Source organism: Ctenopharyngodon idella, chromosome 6 (genome assembly GCF_019924925.1).
Source record: "Ctenopharyngodon idella isolate HZGC_01 chromosome 6, HZGC01, whole genome shotgun sequence".
Classification (NCBI taxonomy): domain Eukaryota; kingdom Metazoa; phylum Chordata; class Actinopteri; order Cypriniformes; family Xenocyprididae; genus Ctenopharyngodon; species Ctenopharyngodon idella.
In genome coordinates this window covers 22,125,422-22,149,738 of record NC_067225.1, presented here as the reverse complement: position 1 = coordinate 22,149,738, position 24,317 = coordinate 22,125,422, and the positions used below count along the sequence as shown (strand labels likewise).

Below are 24,317 nucleotides of genomic sequence, written 5' to 3'. Positions count from 1 at the left end.
AATTGGCATGGTTTTGCAAATGATAAATCATCTGTGTAATGAATTGCAAGCTTACAGAATATTACCAGTCAAAAGTTTGGGGTCGGTACGATTTAAAAAAAATAAATAAATAAAAAAAATAAATAAATGATTTTGAAAGAAATGTCTTATTCTTACCAGGCTTACAATTATTTGATAAAAAATACAATAAACAGTAATATTGTGAAATATACAATTTTAAAATAACTGTTTTCTATTTCAATATATTTGTAAAATATTCCTGTGATGGCAATGCAGAATTTTCAGCAGCCATAAGTCTTCAGTGTCACATGATCCTTCAGAAATCATTCTAATATGCTAATTTTGTGCTCAAGAAACTTTTTGTTAATATAATCAATGCTGAAAACAGTTGTGCTACTTAACATTTTTGTAGAAACCAATATATATATTTTTTTTCAGGATTTTTTAATGAATAGAAATTTCAAAAGAACAGCATTTATTTTATTTTATTTTACATTTTATTTTATTTTATTTTATTTTTCAAAACTGTGGTGAGAAATGACCTGTGCCATGTCAACAATTATTCAATTTTTAAAAGCTGGTCTTGAGACCCCTGGATTCTGTTCCATTCTGTTGCTCTCCATTTTTTTTAAACTCAAGAATGTGTTCTGCGTTAACAGCTTTTGCTTTCCGTTAATTTTGTTTTCTTTTATATATATATATATAATTAATTACTCACATTAAATTTGCAGCCTACTTGAAACTAATTAGTTTAATAATTGAATGTAATTTAACAACACAAATCTTTTTTTTTTTTTTTGCCTATCCATAAATCTCAACATAGAGCGTGTTGCATAAAATTGCAAAAATGTTGCATAAATCTGACTCTTTCCTATTAACGAAGACCGAATGTAACAGTCACCCGGATGTTTCAAACATAGCCCTGCTTCCGACAGTATAACAAGCTGGTCTTATTTGCTTGTACTGTGACACTCTCGGTCTCCCTTTGGCTTCAGACTGCTTCCTCTGGAGCGTGTTCTCGCCGTTGACTCCGTGTAGCCGTGGGTCTCTGTGGGGAAGCCTGGCAGGTAGTTCTTCAATATGCCTTCTCCTGCTGTGAGGCTCTAGCGTGGGCCCAGTGGTGGATTAGCCTCCAGCTCCATCCATAACTGTCCATCAAGAACTTTTGTTCTGACACAGTGTCGATCATATTCTCTATCTCTATTTCTTCTCTTTCTCTCCCTTTTCCCCTCCATTTGTCTTTCTCTGTCTCATCGTCTTTGCTACTCGTCCTTTCTGCTGTCAATAAGTGTCATCTGTTATGATAGTATGATGTTTAGATACATACTTAGTAAGCCATATTCTGCAATATAATATATAGGGTATAATGAGGCAAGATGCCCCCTAGGATATTCTGTCCTGAATTGTGACATTTGTGACAACATTTGTGTGATTTATTCAGTTTTTTAGTCAGTTTTGAGGTTAGTGATTTGTATATTTGTATCACATGGAATATCAAAAGCTTTCTGTTGATATGGATTCATTGATTTAGTAATTGATTTAGATTGGAATGGAAAATATGTTTTTTGTTATTGTTGTTGATTGTTTGTTTTTGAAGTGCAAGAGAGATGGGACAAAAAGTCTGCAGCGCATTATGTAGTTGCTGTTATTATTTTTATTGGTTACACTTTAGTTTAGGGTCCAATTCTCACTATTTACTATACGACTTTTGTCTCAGTAAACACCTAATTACTGCTTATTAATAGTTAGTAAGGTAGTTAAGTTTAGGTATCGGGTAGGATTAAGGGATGTAGAATATGGTCATGCAGAATAAGGCATTAATATGTGCTTTATAAGTACTATTGAACAGTCAATATCCTAGTAACATGCTAACATCAACTAGTTAATAGTGAGAACTGGACCCTAAACTAAACTGTTACCTTTTATTATATTGAGAATCATTCCTTTTGAATTTGTAGTCATGTATCCTATTGTGACATTAACCATAAATGACTGTACTGTACAGATTATACCTTGTTTTAAAGTAACAGGAAAAAGAACAGAGCATTTAAGGAATAAATTTATCTTTCAGATCTATTTCTTTGATTTTGTGATTTGCCAGTCATTGTATTTTATTCAGTTTGAGTGAAAGAAGTTGCATCTGATTTTAAATAAAATGATTTTGAATAAAAATCATTTGATTTGGTATTTTACATTACTGGAACTTTGATGTTTAATCATATTTTAAAACAACAACAACAACAAAAAAAACAGCTGGAACAATAAGTAGAAGGATTTTAGGATTATTTTTTATTTTACTTAGGAAATGTTTCTATTAATTACCCCTGATAGATTCATATTCACATTCATATTCATAATATATGTATGAATATGAATGTGCATAAATATGATTAAAATGATTGTTAAAAGCACATTTTTTGTTGAACATCTTTCCCCAGCTTCTGTAATTTCAGTATGGTATGCAGAGTGAAAAATACAGTATATTAAATATAGTAATATACTTTTATATTAAAAGCAGTTGTTTTATGTTTTGCGTACTTCATTTCCTAGGTAGTATTTTTTTTACAGCTAGTCTTTTATCATAGCAAAGCAATATTAATAAGGTTGAAGCATTTTACTTTTGGCTTAAGGGTGATGATCATGCTCCGAAAGTCTATTCTCTACATACTGAATTTCATAACTCAGTACAGCCATACAGTCTTGTTGCGTACTTTTTTATTTTACTAAAGTTCACATATAGTTGTTGCTGTAAGTGAAAGACAGAAAAAGGATAGTGGCAGCTGATTTTCTCAAACGTAATTCCAACTGTTCTCATCTAACAGACTCCTCTTGCCTTTTATCCATGAAAGAAAGAAGCGTGCCATTGTTGCTGATTACACCCAGTCAGCCCTTCTTCAGTGCAAAAGTCACAGGGAAAAAAAAAACTGAAAACAAATTGCACCATTATGTAGAGGACAACAGCTTTTAAAGCAGGCCAGAGCAATTCCTGAAGCTGAAGTTGGAAAAAAATAAAGAGAATGCATAATATGATTTGAATTGCAGGCACGGGGGTCATGCAGTCATCGCATTTTCTCCTCAGCAGGTCTTAACCGAATATGCGTCGTACTCAAGCTGCGTGAAGGTTTCTCAGACCTCTCTTTAAACTGCTTTTTTTTTTTCTTTTCTTTTTTTTTCGTTTGGGGAATATACAGAACACCAATTTCAGAGAAGCTTTACAGTGTACAGTGGCTTACACTGAACCAGATACTAAAACAAACTCTCCCAGCTGTTGAAAAAATTATGTTCAGGATTTCACCCTACTGTGTCCATTGTGGCTCAAATGAAGGACATTTCCAAATAGGGTGTATGTGTGTGTGTTTGTGCGTGACCTTGCAGAGAGTTTGGGCGCTGGAAGGTGAACAGCCTGGCTCTGGAGAGAGAGGACAATGGCGTGGCACTACCCCTCGATCCAGAGTTTATGCAGACCATCAGACAGTTGGGCCGCAGACCCACCCTCGCTGCCATTACCGAGAACATCATCAGGAAATATGGCACACACTTTCTGCTTTCAGCTACACTTGGAGGTATTTGAACAAAGCTGCCTGTTCATTTCTAAAGAATTTCATCATTTCCATTGAAAAAAATACATATTCTTTTGATGTGTCCTGGTAGATGACATGAGATGCTATTGCTCTAAAACAAGGATAGAATATTTAGGATCAACTTACAGTTTAAATCATTATAGTTTAATTGGGGTAGAAAATGTGAAAACGTATATTCTGAAGTCTACAATAGTCAATAATCTAAAGGGATAGTTCACCCAAAAATGAAAATTGTCCTATGATTTACTCACCCTCAAGCCATCCTAGGTGTATATGACTATCTTCTTTCAGACGAACACAATCAGAGATATATTTAAAAATATCCTTAGTCCTCCAAGGTTTATAATGGTTGTGAATGGGGGGCCACGTTCTGAAGTCAAAAATAATGCATCCATCCATAAAAAAAAGTAATCCATACGACTCCAGTGGGTTAATAAAGGCCTTCTGAAGCAAAGCAATGCGTTTTTGTAAGTAATAATATCTATATTTAAAACTTTATAAATTCAAATAACTAGCTTCTGGAGGACGACCGTACGCAGAATGCGCAAGTTGACTTGCGCCAAATAAGTAATCCTCTGACGCGATGTATGACGCAGGATGTAGGAGTATTATAAGCTTAGACGCCTCTCGCGGTTCAAACAAATAGGGCTGGGCAAGACATTTAAGCTCCTTTTCTCTTATATCGAAATCCCCCAAAATTTCTCTTTAAAAATTATCATTTTAGACTTATAATCCGTGACCAGTGATTTGTTTTGCTCTATACTCTGTGCCTTCGCGGTCGTCATTACGTTGTGCGTCAGGACAAAGAATACTCTTCCGCCGCAAATCGACTTTTGCATTCTGCGTACGGTCATCCGCCGGAAGCTAGTTATTTGAATTTATAAAGTTTTAAATATGGATATTTTTCTTACAAAAACGCATTGCTTTGCTTCAGAAGGCCTTTATTAACCCACTGGAGTCGTATGGATTACTTTTTTTTATGGATGGATGCATTATCTTTTTACTTCAAAACGCGGCCTCCCATTCACTGCCATTATAGACCTTGGAGGACTAAGGATATTTTTAAATATATCTCTGATTGTGTTCGTCTGAAAGAAGATAGTCATATACACCTAGGATGGCTTGAGGGTGGGTAAATCATGGGACAATTTTCATTTTTCAAAATGAAAATTCTGTCATTAATTACTCACCCTTGTGTCGTTCCAAACCCGTAAGACCTTTGTTCATCTTCGGAACACAAATTAAGATATTTTTGATGAAATCCGAGAGGTATCTGAACCACACATAGGCAGCAACATCATTGCACCTTTCAAGGCCCAGAAAGGTAGAAAAGACATTGTTAAAATGTCTTAAAATAGAAGAATGAGAGGGAGGAGGCGAAATTGTTGAATAAGGTCATTATTTTTGTTTTGTTTTTGAGCACAAAAAGTATTCTCGTCGCTTCATAACATTAAGGTTGAACCACTGTAGTCACGCGGACTATTTTAACAATATCTTTTCTACCTTTCTGGGCCTTGAAAGGTGCAATGACGTTGCTGCCTATGTGTGGTTCAGATACCTCTCAGATTTCATCAAAAATATCTTAATTTGTGTTCCAAAGATGAACTAAGGTCTTACAGGTTTGGAACGACATGAGGATGAGTAATTAATGACAGAAATTTCATTTTGTGGTGAACTAACACTTTAAGTTAAATTTACTTAATGATTCAGTCAGTTTTTTAGAGAATAATTAAAAAAATTTATTAATAACTAGGGCTGAAAACTTTTTTTAAATGCATTTATTCAATTTGACATTTTAACACACATCTACTCTTAAAAAAAAAAAAACCTCTGCTCTTCAGGCGACCCAATGTCTGCAAATGTGAACACATGAAAGTCTGGCTGTGGCACCTGTTTCACTGATATCTGTGTGTGGTATTGTAAAAAAAATTTAATTAGAAGGGCCTCTGTTGCTACTTCTGAAATCTACTTTCTGGTGTCTTTTTTTACATGTATATTTTCTTCTACATGCAACATCCACACAACCTGCTGAACTTAATAATTACACAACATTATTTGCAATTAAATGTTTTAATCGATTGACAGCTGTATTAATATGATTTCATTAAAAACTTTAACATGAATCTTTATCTTTAATTGATATACTTTAATATATACTCATATGAATGTACATCAACTATGGATTTGTTGAACATGAGCATTATGTAAAGTGTTAATGGTTTTTAATGACAGTTAACTTTCTCATTATGTATGTGTTAGCACAATTAATTTATAGAAGAAAAAAACAAAACAATCTTTGATAAATTTTCCATCTTCTATTCCCTTCATATAGAGAATCGCTGAATAGATAATTCCCTTACTTCACTCTTCCTTACATAAACACAAAGAACATTCTTCATGAAGCCATTTTCCCCAGTGTTCCTCACTCTTTTATGTTGCTTTGCCCTCGGTGCAGGTGAGGAGGCGTTGACTATATTTGTGGACAAGAGGAGGCTAAGCCGGACGGCAGACCTGACTGACTCAAATGGCACGGCTGTGACTCTGGAGGCCCTGCACCAGCTGGCTGCCTCCTACTTCATAGACAGAGAAAGTACTCTGCGAAAACTGCACCACCTCCAGATTGCCTCCACTGCCATCAAGGTAACCCTGTGGCCTAGATGCGCACAGACCTGGGGACCTGACCCCACGTTTGAGTGCTTATTTTTGGAAAGGAGTTTGACTTGAGCTCGGCTGTTTCTATTGTTTTGCAGCTGCATCGTTTGGAAATCAAAAGAAGTGGGTTAAATGTTAGAAAAGCACAGTAGTTTTCCTTTACTTTTGTTCTTGCATTTTTGATTGTGTAGATATGAAGTATTGATGAATCACAGGTGGGAACAAAACGATTTGCATACGCACAGAGGAGCATTTGATTTGTTTTGAAAGGCACTGTTTTTACACACATATTCAGCTTTAAACTCTTTGAGACATGAGTTAATCTATAGCAAGTTATCTGTAGCAAGCAATATGGTCAGTAATTGTGCTTAAAAACAGTAACCCACATACACACTAAATGAGTTGAAATGCCTTCGGCACGATGCACAGTGTCTACACACGTCTAAATGCATGTTGTTGATGTTAGAGTTGAATTGGTGATCTGGAAAACAGAGGATGGTTCCGTCATATGTATAAATCTGTGTTGACTTGGGAGGATGGGAATTGTAAAGAATTTAACGATTCTGGTTGTAATTCCTCTTAACGATTCCAGCTCGTTTATGGTTTGATTAAAGGTTATTTTTATACTTGTACTAAAGAAAAGAAATGTACACTATCATTCAAAAGTCGGTAAGATTTTTTTTTTTTTTGAAAGAAGTCTCTTCTGCTCACCAAAGCTGCATTTATTTGATCAAAAATACAGTAAAAACAGTAATATTGTGAAATGTTATTGCAATTTAAAATAACTTTTCTATTTTAATATATTTTAAAATGTAATTTATTCCTGCGATTCCAAAGCAGTCATTACTCCAGTGTCACACGATCTTTCAGAAATCATTCTAATAAGCTGATTTTGTGCTCAATTAACATTTCTTATCAATTTAGAAAGCAGTGGTGCTGCTTAACATTTTTGTAGAAACTTTTATATTTTTTCTATGATTCTTTGTGAATAGAATGTTCAAAAGAACAGCATTTCTTTGAAAGAGAAATGTTTTGTAACATTATAAATGTAAATATCTTTACTGTCACTTTTGATCAATTTGACATGTCCTTGCTGAATAAAAGTATTAATTTCATTAATAATAATAATAATAATAAACAATAGTAAACTTACTAGCCCCAAACTTTTGAACAGTATTGTAAGTCCATTGCCAAATAATGAGATAATTTCATTTAATTATTCAATATATTTATTTTTTAGTGATGGCATAAATGCAATCTAATAATTGGCTATATATTAAAATTATCCTAAACAAACAAAACATGTGGTAACATTTTATTATTATTTATAAAATGCAGACAAAACTGCACATTGTCAAATAAGCAACCAGTCAGTAACTACACTAGCTATGTTTCCATCACCCTGTTTTTATGCGCATTTTGAAGTATCACATCGGAAACGGCACATTTCAGGGGGAAAAAATCCCTTAATTCACCAAAAAAATTACGCTCACTTGAGGTGGTTGTGCGGAAAAAAAAGTTAATGCGAATAATGGGACATGGAAACGCACTTGCCGAATAATTCTGACGTAGCAAACATTAAACCCATGTGACCAATCAGCTGTTTTCACTGATTGGTTACTAGGGCTGGGACAATATATCGATCGCGATTAAGTTACCAATACCACTGTCATCTGCTCAAAAAACTTGATGGAAATGCACCTAATTCACAATTATTTTTGTTTTTTTTTGTTTGTTTTTTTGTGAACTTTGAAAAGATTCGCTTCACATTTGGATGGAAACCCAGCTACTGATTTCATTTTCACAGTTAGTTGTAAGCTGTATGTTTGGTTCACTAAAAAGAACCGGTTCATAAGAGTCATTCATTCAAGAATCGGACTGCACTTTTTGCACTGTATGTTTCCTTATGTATGAGTATGAGTCCTTCCGTAATTGTACTACACTTGTTTCTCTGTTTATTTTGCACTGTTTGTTTAGTAGCTGTGTTGTGGTAGTACGCTGTTAGTAGTGCAGTAAACACTGTTAGTATGGTATTTACTCGGCACCGGTGGAAGAGCGTGCAACATCAGTCAGTTCCAGCACTATTTCAAATATTATATATATATATATATATATATATATATATATATATATATAATACATATGGAACTCTGTTCCCAACTCTGCTTTATTGTAGTTTATTTGTATTTGGATGGAGCAAGACACATTGCCTCCTGACAGCAAGTGTCTTAGCTTAAGAGCTTGTAAGCTATCTTGATGGAAATGAGTAGATGGAGGTCCTTTTAGATGCCTTTATTTGCCTGGCATTTCAGGTGATTGATGTGAAATATTCTCAGGATCAGCAGTCTTTAATTCAGCCCATGGATTTTTACCTCATTTGGATGAAGACGGATGTGAATACAAAGGCTCTCTATACCAAATTGGCGATTCTCTCTGTGGCAAACATACGTTTGAGAGAGAGTGGTTTGCTCAAATGGAAGAGATATCTTCTTGGGGAGGGAGGGTATAGAGGGAATATAGCAAATAAATAAATATGAAGGTGCTGCTAGAATTATGCATCAGTGTGACAAATTATCTGTTCCATTTCAATAATTTCTTTGAGAGCCCAGCCCATTCGTCAGCCATTTTGAATATAAGTGAGGTGTCAGGCTCTAATGAATAAGAGACTTATGAGGAGGATTTTCTGCACCGCCAATAATAAATGAATCTTTAACCTCCACAGTCAGACGCGACAGTGGACAGGAAATGCAGAGAGTGCCAGGTGACATCAATCACAACATTTCATTTTGATTTACAGGAGGGAGGAGTGTTGGTTGAGGTTTATTACAATAGGGCATGTTTAGATACATAAGGATGGTTGGAGTAGTCAGGGCTGCGCATTTTAATGTCTGACTGCTGATGTGCTTGACATGCCTTCTGTAATCAAGGTGATATACTTGCAAGCCATCATGCTAAGTGGCCAGTATTTATAACTCTGAAGAGGCTTTGATGAATGTCAGGCAATGGGTCAAGGACTCATTAAAACTTTGATTTTCTAATGAATCGGACTCAATGGGACTCAATCAATTTTTGTATTAATCGTGATCTTCATTTGAACAATCCGATATCGATTGGTTGCTCACACCCCCGTCTTGCAGATGTCACAGACTCTGTTTCTCCTGGCAGCCCCCCTGCACACACGCTCCTCTTGTATTCCTCATTCGCATCAGTTTTGCAGGATTGAGCCTGCTCTAAATTCTGTGACTGTTTGCCTCTCTCATTAGAAATAAATTGTCATAGTGAGTCTCTTTTTTGTGCAACTCCCTGTGCAATACTTTCCCCACTGTCACCCCCTCTAATTTTTTTCTGTAATCTGTCCAGAGATATAAATGGTACAGATAAATCAGGTTAAGTTAGTGAAATTGCAATCTATAAGTGTTTAGTAATTTAATAAGTGTTTAGTGATTTGTGTTTATTTTGTGTAATTATAATGATAACAATAATGGTTATTATTAATATTACTGATGTGTTAAAGGGATAGTCCACCCAGAAATAAATATTCTGTCATCATTTACTCACCCACATGTACTTCCAAAACTGTGGAACACAAAAGATATATTGAAGAATGTTGGTAACTAAACAGTTTTGGTTACCAACATTCCTTCCATTGTATTTTTGTCCATATAATGTAGGTCAATGGGAACTAAAACTGTTTGCTTACCAACAGGGCTTGACATTAACACCCGCCAACCTGCCAAATGCGGGTGGATTTCAGCAGTGTCGTGTAAAGCAGTCACTCCTACTAGCCACTTTGTCGGGTTAAATTTTATATAGCCTACATATACATTTTTAAATTGTAGTCTTTAAAAAAAGTCAACTGAAATAATAAACTAAGTGCAGTGTTGTCAAAAATATCGATTTTCGATACATATCGGTACTGAAACATCTGAAATGCTTCCAATACTAATTTTCCACATGATACCAGCTGTGCTTTCTCGCTCTCTCATCTCTCCGACAGCGAGTTGACACACAAACCCGCCTCCCCTTACTCACTCATTTGGTCCGGATGAATATTGTTGGTGTTATAGGGCTTGAATTTCGGCGTGGAATTGTGCATATTTCACATAATTTTACTAATTTCCACGGATTTTTTGCTCACACCCAAAGTGCGTGAGCATAAAGCTGCCTCTCAGTACTATTGAGTTGTTTTTACACACAGTCAAATACACAAAAAATAATGTCAAAATGCAGGTCTTGGCGAGAATTCAAGTATACACAGTCAGTCATTTTAACGCATGTGTAACAGTGTAATGGATCCATGTGTCAGGTCTTAAAGTGACAGCAGTCTAATATACCTGCTGCCAAATTATGAGATAATACAAATATCTATATGGCAGTTTTTACCCATGGTATCTGTCAAAATTGTGGCCAATGAAAATGCTGAGTGGCTAGTAACTTTGGAAAACCACTAGCCACAGTGGCTGGTGAGAAAAAAAGTTCATGTCAAGCCCTGGTTACCAATATTCCTTAAAATATTTTCTTTTATGTACCACAGAAGAAAGTAAGTCATGTAGGTTTGGAACAACATGAGGGTGAGTAAATGATTACAGAATTTTCATTTTTGGGTGGACTATCCCTTTAAATAAGCAAGTGTATTAAATAATAATACACATTATTTTTTAATAATACTCAATAATACAATATTTATCAGTTTTTTTGTTTGTTTTGTTTTTACATTTACATTCCCTGTTCTCCTATATACTGTATACTCAAAATCACATTCCTCTCTGTTAAGCATCGGAAAACCTTTTGCGTGCTATGAATACTCTCACCAACACAGGGTATATGAACTGTGGAAAACTTTATGAAAGATTATGATTCAGAGAAAGAGTTGGGCATTTTGCCACTGGTAGTGCTTTGACGTTTGCCTGGGTCATCAGTCAAGCATCCCGAGCACAAGCTGGGAGGCATGAAAACTCTGCCAGCACCTCCACACCTCCCCCAGTTTCCCCCCTCTTAACTGCCATAAACCAGAACGAGAACTTCCGAATCCTACTGCGAGGAAAAAACGCTTGAAAAATCAAAAAGAATTTCCAGCTAATGCATGCAGATGAAGCTCTCTTGTAGAGAGCATGCCTTTGTGTTTCATTCTAAGATTTCACAAGCTGAAGCTGAGAGCATTAACCACTACTAGCCTCACTGAGGATTCCCTGCTGCTTTCAATAAAGTCCCATTTTCTGTAGAGAAGGGTATAATTCCATTCTAATGCGCACTTTCCTCCAATGATAAGCTTCCCCATAGCACACACTGAAACGAGGGGTACACTAACCCACCGGAAAAGGACTTTTTATGAAACCAGCTGCTTGAATATATCAAAGATTGTTTCAATGCAGTGTAAAAACATGCCTGATGCAAATAGGAAAATGCCTTTTGACTAATGCTCACTGATTAAATACAGGCCCCATTCTATCCGGATCTTTGTGTAAAGCAATATTATAATAAGTGCCAATGCTTATGAAACATTAATGACATTTCTCAAAAAGGCTGGGATCGGCATCTTAAAATCCATTATTATTCAAATATGTGGCTACACGGGCCCACTCATCCTGATATTTTCTGGAGTCTTTGTTGGATTAATCACAGGTGGGAATTACAAAACTGTCTGTTTTTACTCATTTACTGTGAAAGAAATGCAATGGATTGCTAATATTTATGTAGCAAATCATTTTAGTCACTTTGGATTTTTACAGTCTTACTGTCATGTTGTTCTATACTTTTTTTCTTCTGTGTAACACAAATGAGGATATGTAAATGAGAGATTTTCATTTTTAAGTGAGCTCTTCCTTTAAAAATGAGGCTTCTGTGCCATTTTTAGGGGCTTTCGCACCGAATAGTTCTGGGAACTCAGTTATAGGAACTAGCCACTAGGAAAGTTCCCTGAGAACTAATTTCTCCCTCTAGGCCATGTTCCTGGTTGCATTCGCACCGGGAATAGGAACTGTGAAGTGGCCGACATCTTTAAGCACTGCATTTACAAACGCTAATAACCGGTGGATGGAAGACGCCGTGATCAGAGCTGTGCTTGTTGTGTGTCGTGGGTTTCGTGATAACGGAGATGGAATGTAAACGCATAATTTATGCGACTGAAAGAGCAAAAAGTGGGGCTAAGAGATGAAATCTCCTATGACAACTTTCAGTATTACATATCATCGGGGCAGAGAAAAGAACACAACCCTGCAGACAACAGGTAAATGCCGTTATCACTGTTTTCCATGTTTGTGAAGTAAATATGTTTACACTGCTTTTTAAAAATGCTGGGTGCCGTTGTTTGACATGCGTTTGACCAATCAACGTACACTTACGTCACTGATAGTTCCTATAGTGCTGGTTTAGACCCTACTCTGAAGTAGGAGCTAATTTAGTTCCCCCAAAAGGAGTTCCTAGAACTAAAATCGTTCCTAGTTCCTGCGGTGCGAACACGGCAAAATCCGGGTATTTTAGCCAATAGTTCCAGGAACTATGAAAAGGTTTCTCCTGTGCGAAAGCCCCTATTGTAATTACCCATTCTAAACTATGCAGTGTTTTAGTCTCTTACAATGGCAGTAAGAGACAAAAGAATGACACACTAACTACTATGTATAGAACGACACGTCAAGGATCATGAGCGTCAGGTCTTTTTTAATCAAGATAGAGGGTACAGTATTATGAACTTCAGTTCAGAGTAAGAGGGAATGTTACAAGTCACAACTGACCCATTTCCTTGAATACATCCCTTATACTGAGCCACACTGAAAGCGACCCTTATGCCAGTCACTGATCTCTTTACAGCCTGCTGCTTGAGGTTCTGATGTAGTCAGCACAAATAAAACACTGCAGATAATTTGAAAAAAAATACACAGTTTTCAGTCCACATGGTTTGTACTCAGCATCTGTAATGGATGGCACATAGTGCACACTCAGGTAAATTCCGAATTTCCAATTCAGATGCACTAGCTGCAGCAACAGTTCTCTATTTTTCTCCGTTTCATTATAGAAAGCCCAAGTTCTGCACATGCTCCGCTCCGTCGATCCCTTGTTGCGGACCGGCTCATTGCTATGCATAGAAAAACCCATCTTTATACTTGCAATTGGTCAATTTTCCCTTTAAGTCGGACATCTGTCTTTGTTAGAAATTAATCTGCTGAACCCTGTAGAGGCTCCTTGGATTTTAATTAATTGCGTGGACGCGTCAATAAGTGGAATGGAAATGCCAGCGGTAGGCTTGCTGAACTTGTGCTTTTCCTCCTGATTCTCACTGGCTTGAAAGTTATTTCAACACGCTGAATGGAAATTAAATAAAGCAGCTCTCGATAATGGGGATTTGCTGCTTGTGTAACACATTAGAAATGCTTCCTTGGCTTTTCCAGGTCCTCAGTCATTTCAGTGGTTCACTTGCATGACAACAACTGCATTCTGCTTGGAGGGTTCACTATAGTGTTTACTTTGTATAATTTTATCCGCTTCACCGTTTATCCGGTGACCCTCGAGAAGATGTCGAACAAAGGCAACTTTTCTTTCAACAAAGAAGAAGAAAAGTTAGTTTCGCCTGACGGAAATCTCGGGTCACCATTAATCTACAAACACGACATGAAGACTTTTATTCACTCACCGGGGGAAATATTAAAGAAGACAATGTAGAACAGAGAACAATTTGTAAGTGACAGGTAGGGAGATATATTTGCCCACAGGCAGTGAGTTTTCTTCCTATGTGTCAGGCGAGCCTTGATATACAGTGACTTTTGTCAGGGAAAAAAACTGAAGCTTTTGTCAGGAATGATTGAGCTGTGATTGTGCACCATTTTAACACAACTCTTGGATGGGAACAAAGATACCGTGTCAATAGTTTTGTCAGTGAGGTGTCAGTGATACGGCAGGGATGTTCTACTCTTATGTCTACCTATTTGTTTGCTCTGGATCCATTTGCCTGTAAAATAGTTTCTTCTAACAGCTGTTCTTTGCATTTCTTTTCAGTACTGTACCTTACAGTATAATATATAATGCCTTTTACCGCAACGCCAGCCATGTTGGATTTGAAACATCTGTGTTGATATGTACCAAACTAACTAATTCAAGTCGCATTCAACCATTTACTTCCACAACAGGTCCATTAACCTTCACTATTTACGTACAGCGAAAGTACATTACCTTCACTGTGAAATATTGCCCTTCACTACATTACTGAATTTGGTCCAAATGATAGCTTTTTCAATAACAGTCATGTCCTTGGCGTAACGGTAGAATCGTTACGGTATTCTGGACAGACAGTTTTACAACATAGTTATGCAGTTTTATCATTGTATAGTTCTTATATTCCAACAGCGATCCTGTTTAGACTTCTTTTAAATACATGTCTAAAACAATATGCCATTTTCTGAGCTTGTAGAAGCACTGGATAAATCTATGTTACTCTGATTTTACAGGACAGTCATCTGCCTGCTCTGCATATTTAATGGCCTCAGTGTCATTTCTGCCTCTGTTTTGCTCAGAGTATTGTCATGTGCTTTTTCTTGTCTTCCCTTAAGGTGACCGAAACAAGGACAGGCCCTCTTGGATGCAGTAACTATGACAACCTCGATTCTGTCAGTTCCGTTTTGGTTCAGAGTCCTGAGAACAAGATTCATCTACAAGGTAGCGCATTCATTATTTAACTATATCCAAGACTTTTCAATGATATTATCATTCTTTGAATTTTATTCTTTTGTTGAATAACGCAGCAACGTTTTCAGAGAAATATGCCACAACCATCCTTTGTTGTAAAAGCACAAAAAATGTTTCACTTAGTCTGTAAAAAATTCAAGGAATTTTCCAAGATATTAGCTTGAAATGTAGGAAAATGTATTTTATTTTAAAAGATTTACTTATAATATTTAAAATAGTGGTATTTTACTGTACACTACCATTCAAATGTTTGGGGTCAGTAAGATTTTTTTAATGTTTTTCACAGTAAAATATAATTTAAATTGTATTCCTGTAATAGCAAAGCTGAAGTTTCAGCAGCCATTACTCCATTCTTCAGTGTCACATGCTCCTTCAGAAATCATTCTAATATGCTGATTTGGTGCTCAAGTAACATTTCTTATTATAATCAATGTTGACATACATGTATTCATTTTTTTTTTTTTTTTCAGGATTATTTGATTAATAGAAACAGAAATCTTTTATAACATTATACATGTCTTTACTGTCACTTTAGATCAATTTGATATGCCCTGGGTGAATACAAGAATTAATTTGCTTTAAAAAAATCTTACAGACCCTGATCTTTTGAGGCATATTATGTATTTATATATAAACAATTTTGTATTCTTTTAGGGCTTCAGGCCATCCTCCCAGAATACCTAAGGAGCCGATTTGTGGAGGCAGCTCTCAGTTATATTGGCTGTCACTCCGAGGGCGAGTTTGTGTGCCGGGATAACGACTGCTGGTGCAAATGCAGTGTTGATTATCCCCAGTGCAACTGTCCCAGTGAAGACCTGAAGGCTATGCAGGACAGTCTGAAACTTATCAGAGAATCATGGACACAAGCCAACCAAGAGTTTGAAGAGTCTGGTAAGATTCTGTCATTTTCAAGTTTTCTTGTTACTTTTAATGAAACATGGTGAATAGTTAAAATAAACTGTTCAAGAAAAAAATTGAAAACTGACAATTTCTTCTGTAAAACACAAATAGATTAGTTTAAAAATTGTACTGATTTCTCTGTTCCATGCAATTGGAGAGACTGAATCTTCTGAACCTGAAGCTTTTGACTGAAACTTCTAGAAGGACACAAACACACTATAAATATATCATAAAAGTGTTTTGAAGCTATACAATAGCATTTCTAATCGGCTTAAATGGTTATTCACTGAAAATATTGCTTTAGATTGTCAAGTTCATGAGAGAAGTAGCAGTTTGTAAACAAATATATCTTTTTTTTACTTGAATCGGTTCATCCAGTTTTAAAAAAGTCTGAACAGTCTTTTATCAGTGAATAATCATTTAAAGTCTTCAGTCTTTTGTATAACTTAATAACATATAAAGTCATATGGACTACTTTTATGATTCTTTTATTCCTTTTTGAATTGAAACCATTAGTCCCAATGGGGAGTAATTTCATGGAAAAGAAGCACCAGCACAATTCTTTAAAAATTCTCCTTACAGTCATATGGGGTGATTAAATAAGAATCACTTAGAGGTGAATTATTTCTTTGAATGTTAAAAAAGCAAGCAGTAGTTTTGTCTTGCAAGAGGTTTCATAATTATGAATTTTTTTTTTTTTTTTTTTTAATTAGTCATAATTCAGAGAGGCCCGTGGCATGCCAGCACCAAATTAATTCTGTTATGCCACTTAGATCTGTGAATATCCCTGACACATAGTGGGGTGACATTAAACAGTGATTGTTGTCACCTTGTTACATTTGATAGCTGACAAGGAAATAGTAGGAAGTGCTTCCTGGGATCTAGTGTCATTGTCATTGTGGTAAAGCAGCGTTTTGGTCTTGGCAGGCTTACTTGTCCCTAAGCTAGGCACTGAGCCAGCACGGAGCAGGTTTTTGTGTGCATCATGGCCATGTTGGAGCTCTACCTCCTGCAGCAACAGCAGGGAGTGAAAAAACCACTGCCTAATGACTGTAAACCAAATAAATAAACAACAATCATCAGCTGGAGCAAGATCATCTACTAGTCCACACCACACAGGGCACCACACAGTTTTTGTTTCGTAATGAAATTCGAAATCAAAACAAAACTTGGCAACTTGGACAGATCAATGGATATCTAAAAATGGAACTTGTAATATTTTCAATTACCTAATGTTTGATTGCATGAAAAATCCAATTCTGCACAGACTGGAATTGTCAGGCTATGATGAGGATCTGTGTTGTTAATTATAGCCACTGAGATCATTTCTTGTTAGATGTTAGGTAGAGCATTGATTGGGGCGTTGAGCACCATAACGCGGCTATCGATTTTTCTTGCCACAAATGAAAATGAACTTCCCTCTGCTGGAAGACATTTGTGTGGCCGAGGTGATCCTGCTTTGCTTTTAACGACTTGCCATCCTGTCAGAACTTAATGTTATTTTTTTGTTGCTGTTGTTGAAGTTGAACCACATGTGCTCCTTCAAAAATCAGCCTGTCCTTCTTAGAAACGGCTTAGCGTTTTTTAGCAATTCATTGAAAATACCCTGCTGTCCTCGCCTATCAGTGTTCAATCACACAGGACAATTTTCAATTTTCATCAAAGGAATGAAAATAACATTCCACCTGCTCCCCTTCTACCCCCAGTTTCACTGTTGACTCATTTTATCGAACATGACTGATTTCTTTTTCCCCGACATGAGGCAAAGTCATTCCAGTAATTTATTCTCAACACTTGTCTGCCTTTCTAGAGGACTTCCAAAATTTTGTGAGGAGATTACCAACATTCTATGCTCTGAACACATCTGCTGTGCAGTACTTTTGGAAGATGGACCCTGGCGTTCAGCAACGCTTTCAACTGTTGGAGACTAGCACTCAACAGCTGTTCAGCAAAGCACAGCGGATTGTCGGCAAACTCTTCAAACTCAGCAAAAGGTGTCGGACTCAACCCAAAATATCTGTGCCCAGGGAGAGGTAAGATATGTGCCATGTTCCTAATGGGTTATAAAAGGAAATGTCCATATTTATAATTGATTGTAATGTGATGAGAGGTAAAAATAGTTTGTCATTGCTTCTTAAAGGATTCAGGGTTGAAAAGACTTTTACAGTAAAGTTCCTTTTGTTAACATTAGTTAATTAGGTATCATGAACAAACAATTAGCAACATTTTTTACAGCATTTATTAAGCTAGTTTAAAAAAAAAAAAGTTATCCTGTTGATACAATTGAAAAGGTTTTTAATCAAATTAATCCAAATTTTGTTATTTACAAGAATAGGTCTTGTAAAAAGAAATGTTATTTAGATTTTATATTAAATTTTAATAACTCAAGTTTGGTTTTTTTGGCAAAAAAAAAACAAAACAAAAAACATATATATATATATAATTATAAAAATAATAGTAGTAGTTAATTATAGGTAATTTAGTAGTTAATTTATGTTTGTTTATATAACTAATATAAACAATATGTGCATCTGTAGCAAGCATTTTGAGAGGTGTTTTGACCATTCAGAGCCACCGTACAAGCGAATGCCAAAATTCAGAATGACGTCTGACAAGTTAATCCGTATGACAAACAAAGTGAGGAATACATATATATTGGTGGTCTTCTTTTTAATATGTGGCTCTAGTATCGTTAGCAAAGCATCAAACTGAGCCACAGACATCCTGAATTAAACTTTGAATCTCTCGGGATAATCCCACAGCTCCTTGATAAGTAGGTGGAACTCTTCTTCCTCTCTATTTGCAATCCCAGGATTGGATGGACCCAATATTTCCTCTTTCTTTTTCTCTTTATAAGAAGAGAGAGGACAACAAAATAATCCTCACAAGACTCCATTTTGTATTGCATTGCGAATTTTTTCCAACGGATTAATTAATACACATCAGACTCAGTGTGCTTTGAATACAAAAAAACGCATACGAAAATTTCAGACTCAGTGTGCAAAGACCTTATTATTTATTATTATTAAAATGCTGTAAAAGTATTGTTTATTATTATTATTATTATTTACAATACCTGATGCTTTAACTGATGTTAACAGACCTTATTGTAAAATCTATTATTTTTTCATAGAATCACAGAATGTTGATTCTTGCCATAAAAGATCAAAATGCATGTTCATATAAATGTCAAACCCTGAATTCTACTGTAATGTCTGTATTAGTCACAATGTCACATACATTTGTCGTGATGTTGCATTGGACCTTTTTTTTTTTCTTCTTTTGGGAACTGTTTCCAAATGGATGTTCTAATAGGAGATTTAAAATGCATGTCCTCCAAACTAATTAATTAAGAAATGCCTTTAACACACTACTCAGTCCATATCTGAGGGCAATTGTGGCAAGCATAATTGTGTTAAGTCTAGTGTCTTGGCTGAAGTCCCAGCCTCTCTGAAATGATAGAGACTGTCCCATCTAATCATTTCAGGAGTTAGTGGATGAATAGGTTTTATCTTCCCATCTATAGGCTAAAGTGCAGGTTGTGTTTTAATGGAAGACACGAGAAACAGGTAATTTATTGGCTCTGCACTGGCATGATAATGCAGTGCTTTTGGTAAGGGCTACGGAAGGAGAAAGTTCACAACTTAAGGTCTGAGACTGAGTGTTCAAAGATGGTAGAGGGTCAGGGCTGTGCAAAAATGAGAATTATGCAAACCACGCAGGCAGCCAAGTCAAGTGGAAACCACTTGAGTCAGATGAGGTGAAAGCGAAGCCTAAAGCGATGATCAGCTTCACAGTTGAAAGTTCTTGGTTCATTAATATTCATATTGACTTCTCAAAGACATACTATTCCGATATCCCCATATTATCACTTAAGCTAGAAGGGTGCATTGGGATGAAATGCAATACAGTTATTGCAGATGTAGCGACATATAGACGCCACTGAAAATCTTCTATTACGTAATTTATTCCCTGGAAGGGACAATGAAATTTTCAGATTTTCAATTTTGCACTAGTCATGCTTATTTCTTCCAAATATCTAGTATACTGGAAAATTAGCATTTTATTTTCTTGGCATATGGCAACTGTTTATAGATTATATTGATTGGTCTTCTTTTTTTTTGTCAGCATAAAAATAAAATAATAGAATAGAAATGAAAAAAGGCAGCATGTGAGAACTGATTACATGTAATATGGATTACATAATCAGATTCCAAATTAAGTACTTGTAATTAGATTATATTATGTTTTAAAATGCCCATAATCTTATTCCAATGACTTTTTTTTATTGATTACATGATTATTAATTTTTTTTAACGAACCCCAGTTTGGGAAACCCTGACATAATGTCATATTTAATGCACTTCATGTTATTTATAACAAAGAATGCAAAATATTGTCTTTCTCTTTTGTAATCTAAAAGTAATCAAAAAGTAGTCAGAATACATTACCTTAAAGGGTTAGATCACCCAAAAATGAAATGTCATTCCAAACCCGTAAAAACTTTGCACATCTTCGGAACACAAATTAAGATATTTTTGATGAAATCCAAGAGGTTTTTTAACTCCCATAGAAAGCAACGTAATTACCATCATTAAAGGTCCAGAAAAGTAGTATCGTTAAAATAGTCAACGTGACTACAGTGGTTCAACCTTAGAGCCCTTCCACACGGAGATGCATTTAGATGTATCCGTAAAGATTTTGTATTGTATCTGCGTTTCATCCAGATAGATCTGGTGTTTTGGGAACCTGAAACAGCTATTTTTTGAAACCGGGTCCCAGAGTTGATAAATCTGAAAACGACACCCTTGTGTTTTTGTGTGTACAGCCAATCCGAATATTTTGTGAAACGATGATGTCATCACCCCACGTCTCGACCCTAGTTGACACCGCTACGTCACGTAACAGCTACAACAACAACAATAATGGTATTCATGCTTGTGTTTGTGCCGCAGAAGCTACTGAACCTATTAACTTTACTAAAATAAAGCTTTATTTCTAAGTATTACAAAAGTTTGTATACAGCGCTCAAGCGCATGCTCCAAGTCTTATTCTCCATTTTTAGTGTATCTCTGTGGCAGAAATACAGTGCCACGTGCTTATCTGGCATGTAGACTACATCATTTTGAGTCGGTTGCATTGTGGTTTCGTGTGTACGCAGATATTTCTTGAGAAAAGGGGAAAAAAAAGATCGGATAGGGAAAGCTCTGGCTTTGTGTGGATGTGGCCTTAATGTTATGAAGCGATGAGAATACTTTTTGTGTGCAAAAACAGGGTAGAGAAGAAATTGTTGAATAAAGTCGTTATTTTTGTTTTGTTTTTGCGCACAAAAAGTATTCTCGTCGCTTCATAACATTAAGGTTGAACCACTGTAGTCATGATGACTGTTTTAACAATGTCTTTACTACTTTTCTGGACATTGAATGACGGTAATTCTATTGCTTTCTATGTGGGATAAAAAACCTCTTGGATTTCATCAAAAATAAAATAATTTGTGTTCCAAAGATGAAAGAAGATCTTACGGATTTGGAACGACACAAGGGTGGGTACTTAATGACAGAAATGTAATTTTTGGGTGAACTAACCCTTTAAATGTGTCATCTACTAGATTATGTTACTAACTACTTTTTTGTAATGTAACTTGTAATCAGTAATGGACTACAATTTGTAAGTAATCTAGCCAGCACAGGAACTAACACACATTGCACTAACAACAACGTGTGAGTTGCTTCCCGGCTACATGCCCTAATTATTCATGTAAATAATTACATGATTAATTAGGGTATTATTAAGCATGCATAATTAAGTATTATTTTAATATGACTCTATTTTATAAAGCTGTTAGTTAAAAATGTGAAGTAAACACAAAAAAGTGCTGTACTTGCCTTTATCTTGCAGCACTTGTGAAAACAAACATTTCCATTTATGAGAATAACGTCAGATCTTAAGTCCAAATGTACATTATACTAATACTTTCCAAAGTTTCCTATCTCGGGACGGAGGAGTCTAGGGCATGAGAACAATAACTGCATGTGTTTGAAATGTTTCTGAAATCTGCCTTGATCTATCTTCAAGAGCATCCTTCCTCTTTGATAACATATGATTCAAGTTGCAGCAAGAAAAATAAAGCAAATAGAATAGACATTTTATTAGGCCGCTTTTGAGTTCCTGATTTACTGTTTTGTTTTCCTTGTCATTTTATCATTCACACTTGATTTATTTGATTTTCACGCTTCCTTTAAATGACTTTTTTTCTTTCCTTTTGTCAGGCAGAATTTATCAACAGCTTGATAAATTTGTTCATAAAATGCATTCCCATATATTTGCTTTATGTTTGTTTTCATATCACTTTGTCTTTTACTATAGCTTTAAACAGAATCAGTGCTTTAAAATCACAGTCAAATACATTAACTTTCTGAATCTGATGGCTGGTTTTGAGTGATTATACTACCTATTCCTTAATGGGTGTAATTTCCCATAAGAGCAAAAACGCTTATTTAAGCTATTGCTGTTCTTCCGTCAGATGTTTTTTACACTCTAAAAATATGGAAATTCTCATGAAATTGTTTTCTCGTGAAATAAATGTGCATGAGCATGTTTTGTCTCTGGTGTGAATTTCCGTTTTGCTGTCAGTGAAATATGCTGACAGGCTGCTGAGATTTCTTCCATTGCCAACCACCTGCATACTGACTGTCTCTCAGGCAGCCTGGTGCCATGAATATTTATACATTCTGTTGCCATCACTTATGTTTTAATCCAGGGTAAACTGTTTTTCTCTGCGCAAGAGGAAATTCCATGGCAATGAAAATCTTCGGCTATCTCTCAGGAGAGCATAACGAAAGGGCAATTTCTGAAATAGATTTTTGCACTATGAAAAGAAGAGTTACCATACATAACACAAGCCTTGGAAATAATCAGTTAGTTATCATAAGCCATTTCAGAGGAGAATTAAGAATATTTTTGACCTTATTTAAACTCCAAAAAATATGCACAAGCATTATCCTCTTCAGGTTAATTATGATTTGTGTTTAGTGAGGATTCTTAACCAATGACATTAATATATGTCAAAAATTACATTCAATATGGCTCAAATATTGGATAGACACATAATTTACTGTTTTTAAATTAGGCTTTATAAATGCTGTATGAGATTAATTTTACTCTGCTATTGTTTTTGGAAAAACAAAGTGAAATGGAAAATAGGAAACAAGTACATTTTTAGCTGATGTTTACAATTTGACTCCATGTGACAGATCGTGCTGATCCACTCCACTGAGTTCATTTGCCAGTGGCTGCTGAGAGAATCATTACAGTGTCTGAATATGCATGTTATGTTAATTTTTGCAGGATGGCATTTTTTCATGCTCATAAAATGGATTAAATTATTTGGAAATAATTTAGTGACTAGTGTTATTTTTTTAAGAATTGATTTTTCTAAATTTTCTACTTGGGTTAAGCAATTTATTATAAGAAAAAAACAGTCTGTACATTTCTATGAATAAAGTCATGTTTCAATCTTGCTTCTTTGTTGATCAATTTAAAAAAAATGTTTAGTAATACAAATTATTATAATGAAATAATTACTTTGAGTACATTTTTATGCAAGCAACAGTTAAAGGGATAGTTCACCCAAAAATGGAAATTTGCTGTTAATTTACTCACCCTCAAAGATGTAGGTGACTTTTTTTCCTCAGTTTCTACCGTGGTCCTTGGTGATTTGTATAATGCAAGTCAAAGGCTACAGTCACTTTGAGAGTCAAGAAAACATACAGGCAAAACAAAATTAATACCTGTGGCTCCTGGTGATACATTGAGGTCTTATGAAGGTCTGTGCAAGAAACTGAACATTATTTAATTCAATAGATCATTATGTGACAGGAAGCTCAGGACTGTTTGCCGAGGCAGTGTAGATTACAGGTAATAATGTTGTAAATAATGTTCAGTTTCTTGCACAGACCGATTGTTTCAGTCTCAATGTATTGTCAGGAGCCACAGGTATTAATTTTTTTTGTTACCTGTAATATGTTTTTTTGACTCTCAAAGTGACTGTAGCCATTGACTTGCATTATACAAATCACCAAGGACCACAGTTTCAGCTAAAAATCTTCTCTACTGTTCAGCTGAAGAAAAAAAATCACCTATATCTTGAATGGCCTGAGGGTGAGTAAATTAAAGGAATATTTCACCCAAAAATTTAAATTTTGTCATCTCTCACTCACCCTTAAGTTGTTCCAAACCTGTATGAGTTTCTTTCTTCTGTTGAACACAAAAGAAGATATTTTAAAGAATGTTGGTAACTAGACAGTTGACAGTAGCCATTGAGTTCCATAGTATTTTGGAAGTCAATGGCTATCATGAACTGTTTTGATTACCAACATTCTTTAAAATATCTTCTTTTGTGTTCAACAGAAGAAAGAAACTCATACAATTTGAGGGTGAGTAAATGATGACAGAATTTTCTTTAACAGCAAATTTAATTTTTGGCTGAACTATTCCTTTAAGTCTATT

At 35.5% G+C, this 24,317-nt stretch overlaps 1 protein-coding gene across 2 annotated transcripts in view; it reads left to right on the top strand.

The window, feature by feature from the left end:
• Window positions 1–24,317, top strand: part of brinp3a.1 (bone morphogenetic protein/retinoic acid inducible neural-specific 3a, tandem duplicate 1) — a 35,583-nt gene that overhangs the window by 9,087 nt on the left and 2,179 nt on the right. For both annotated transcript variants that reach the window (XM_051897382.1, XM_051897381.1), the window contains exons 3-7: window positions 3,376–3,563; window positions 6,037–6,221; window positions 14,774–14,879; window positions 15,564–15,800; window positions 17,620–17,842. In XM_051897382.1, coding sequence (XP_051753342.1) covers window positions 3,376–3,563; window positions 6,037–6,221; window positions 14,774–14,879; window positions 15,564–15,800; window positions 17,620–17,842 — 939 coding nt within the window. The remainder of the gene's footprint in view (window positions 1–3,375; window positions 3,564–6,036; window positions 6,222–14,773; window positions 14,880–15,563; window positions 15,801–17,619; window positions 17,843–24,317) is intronic.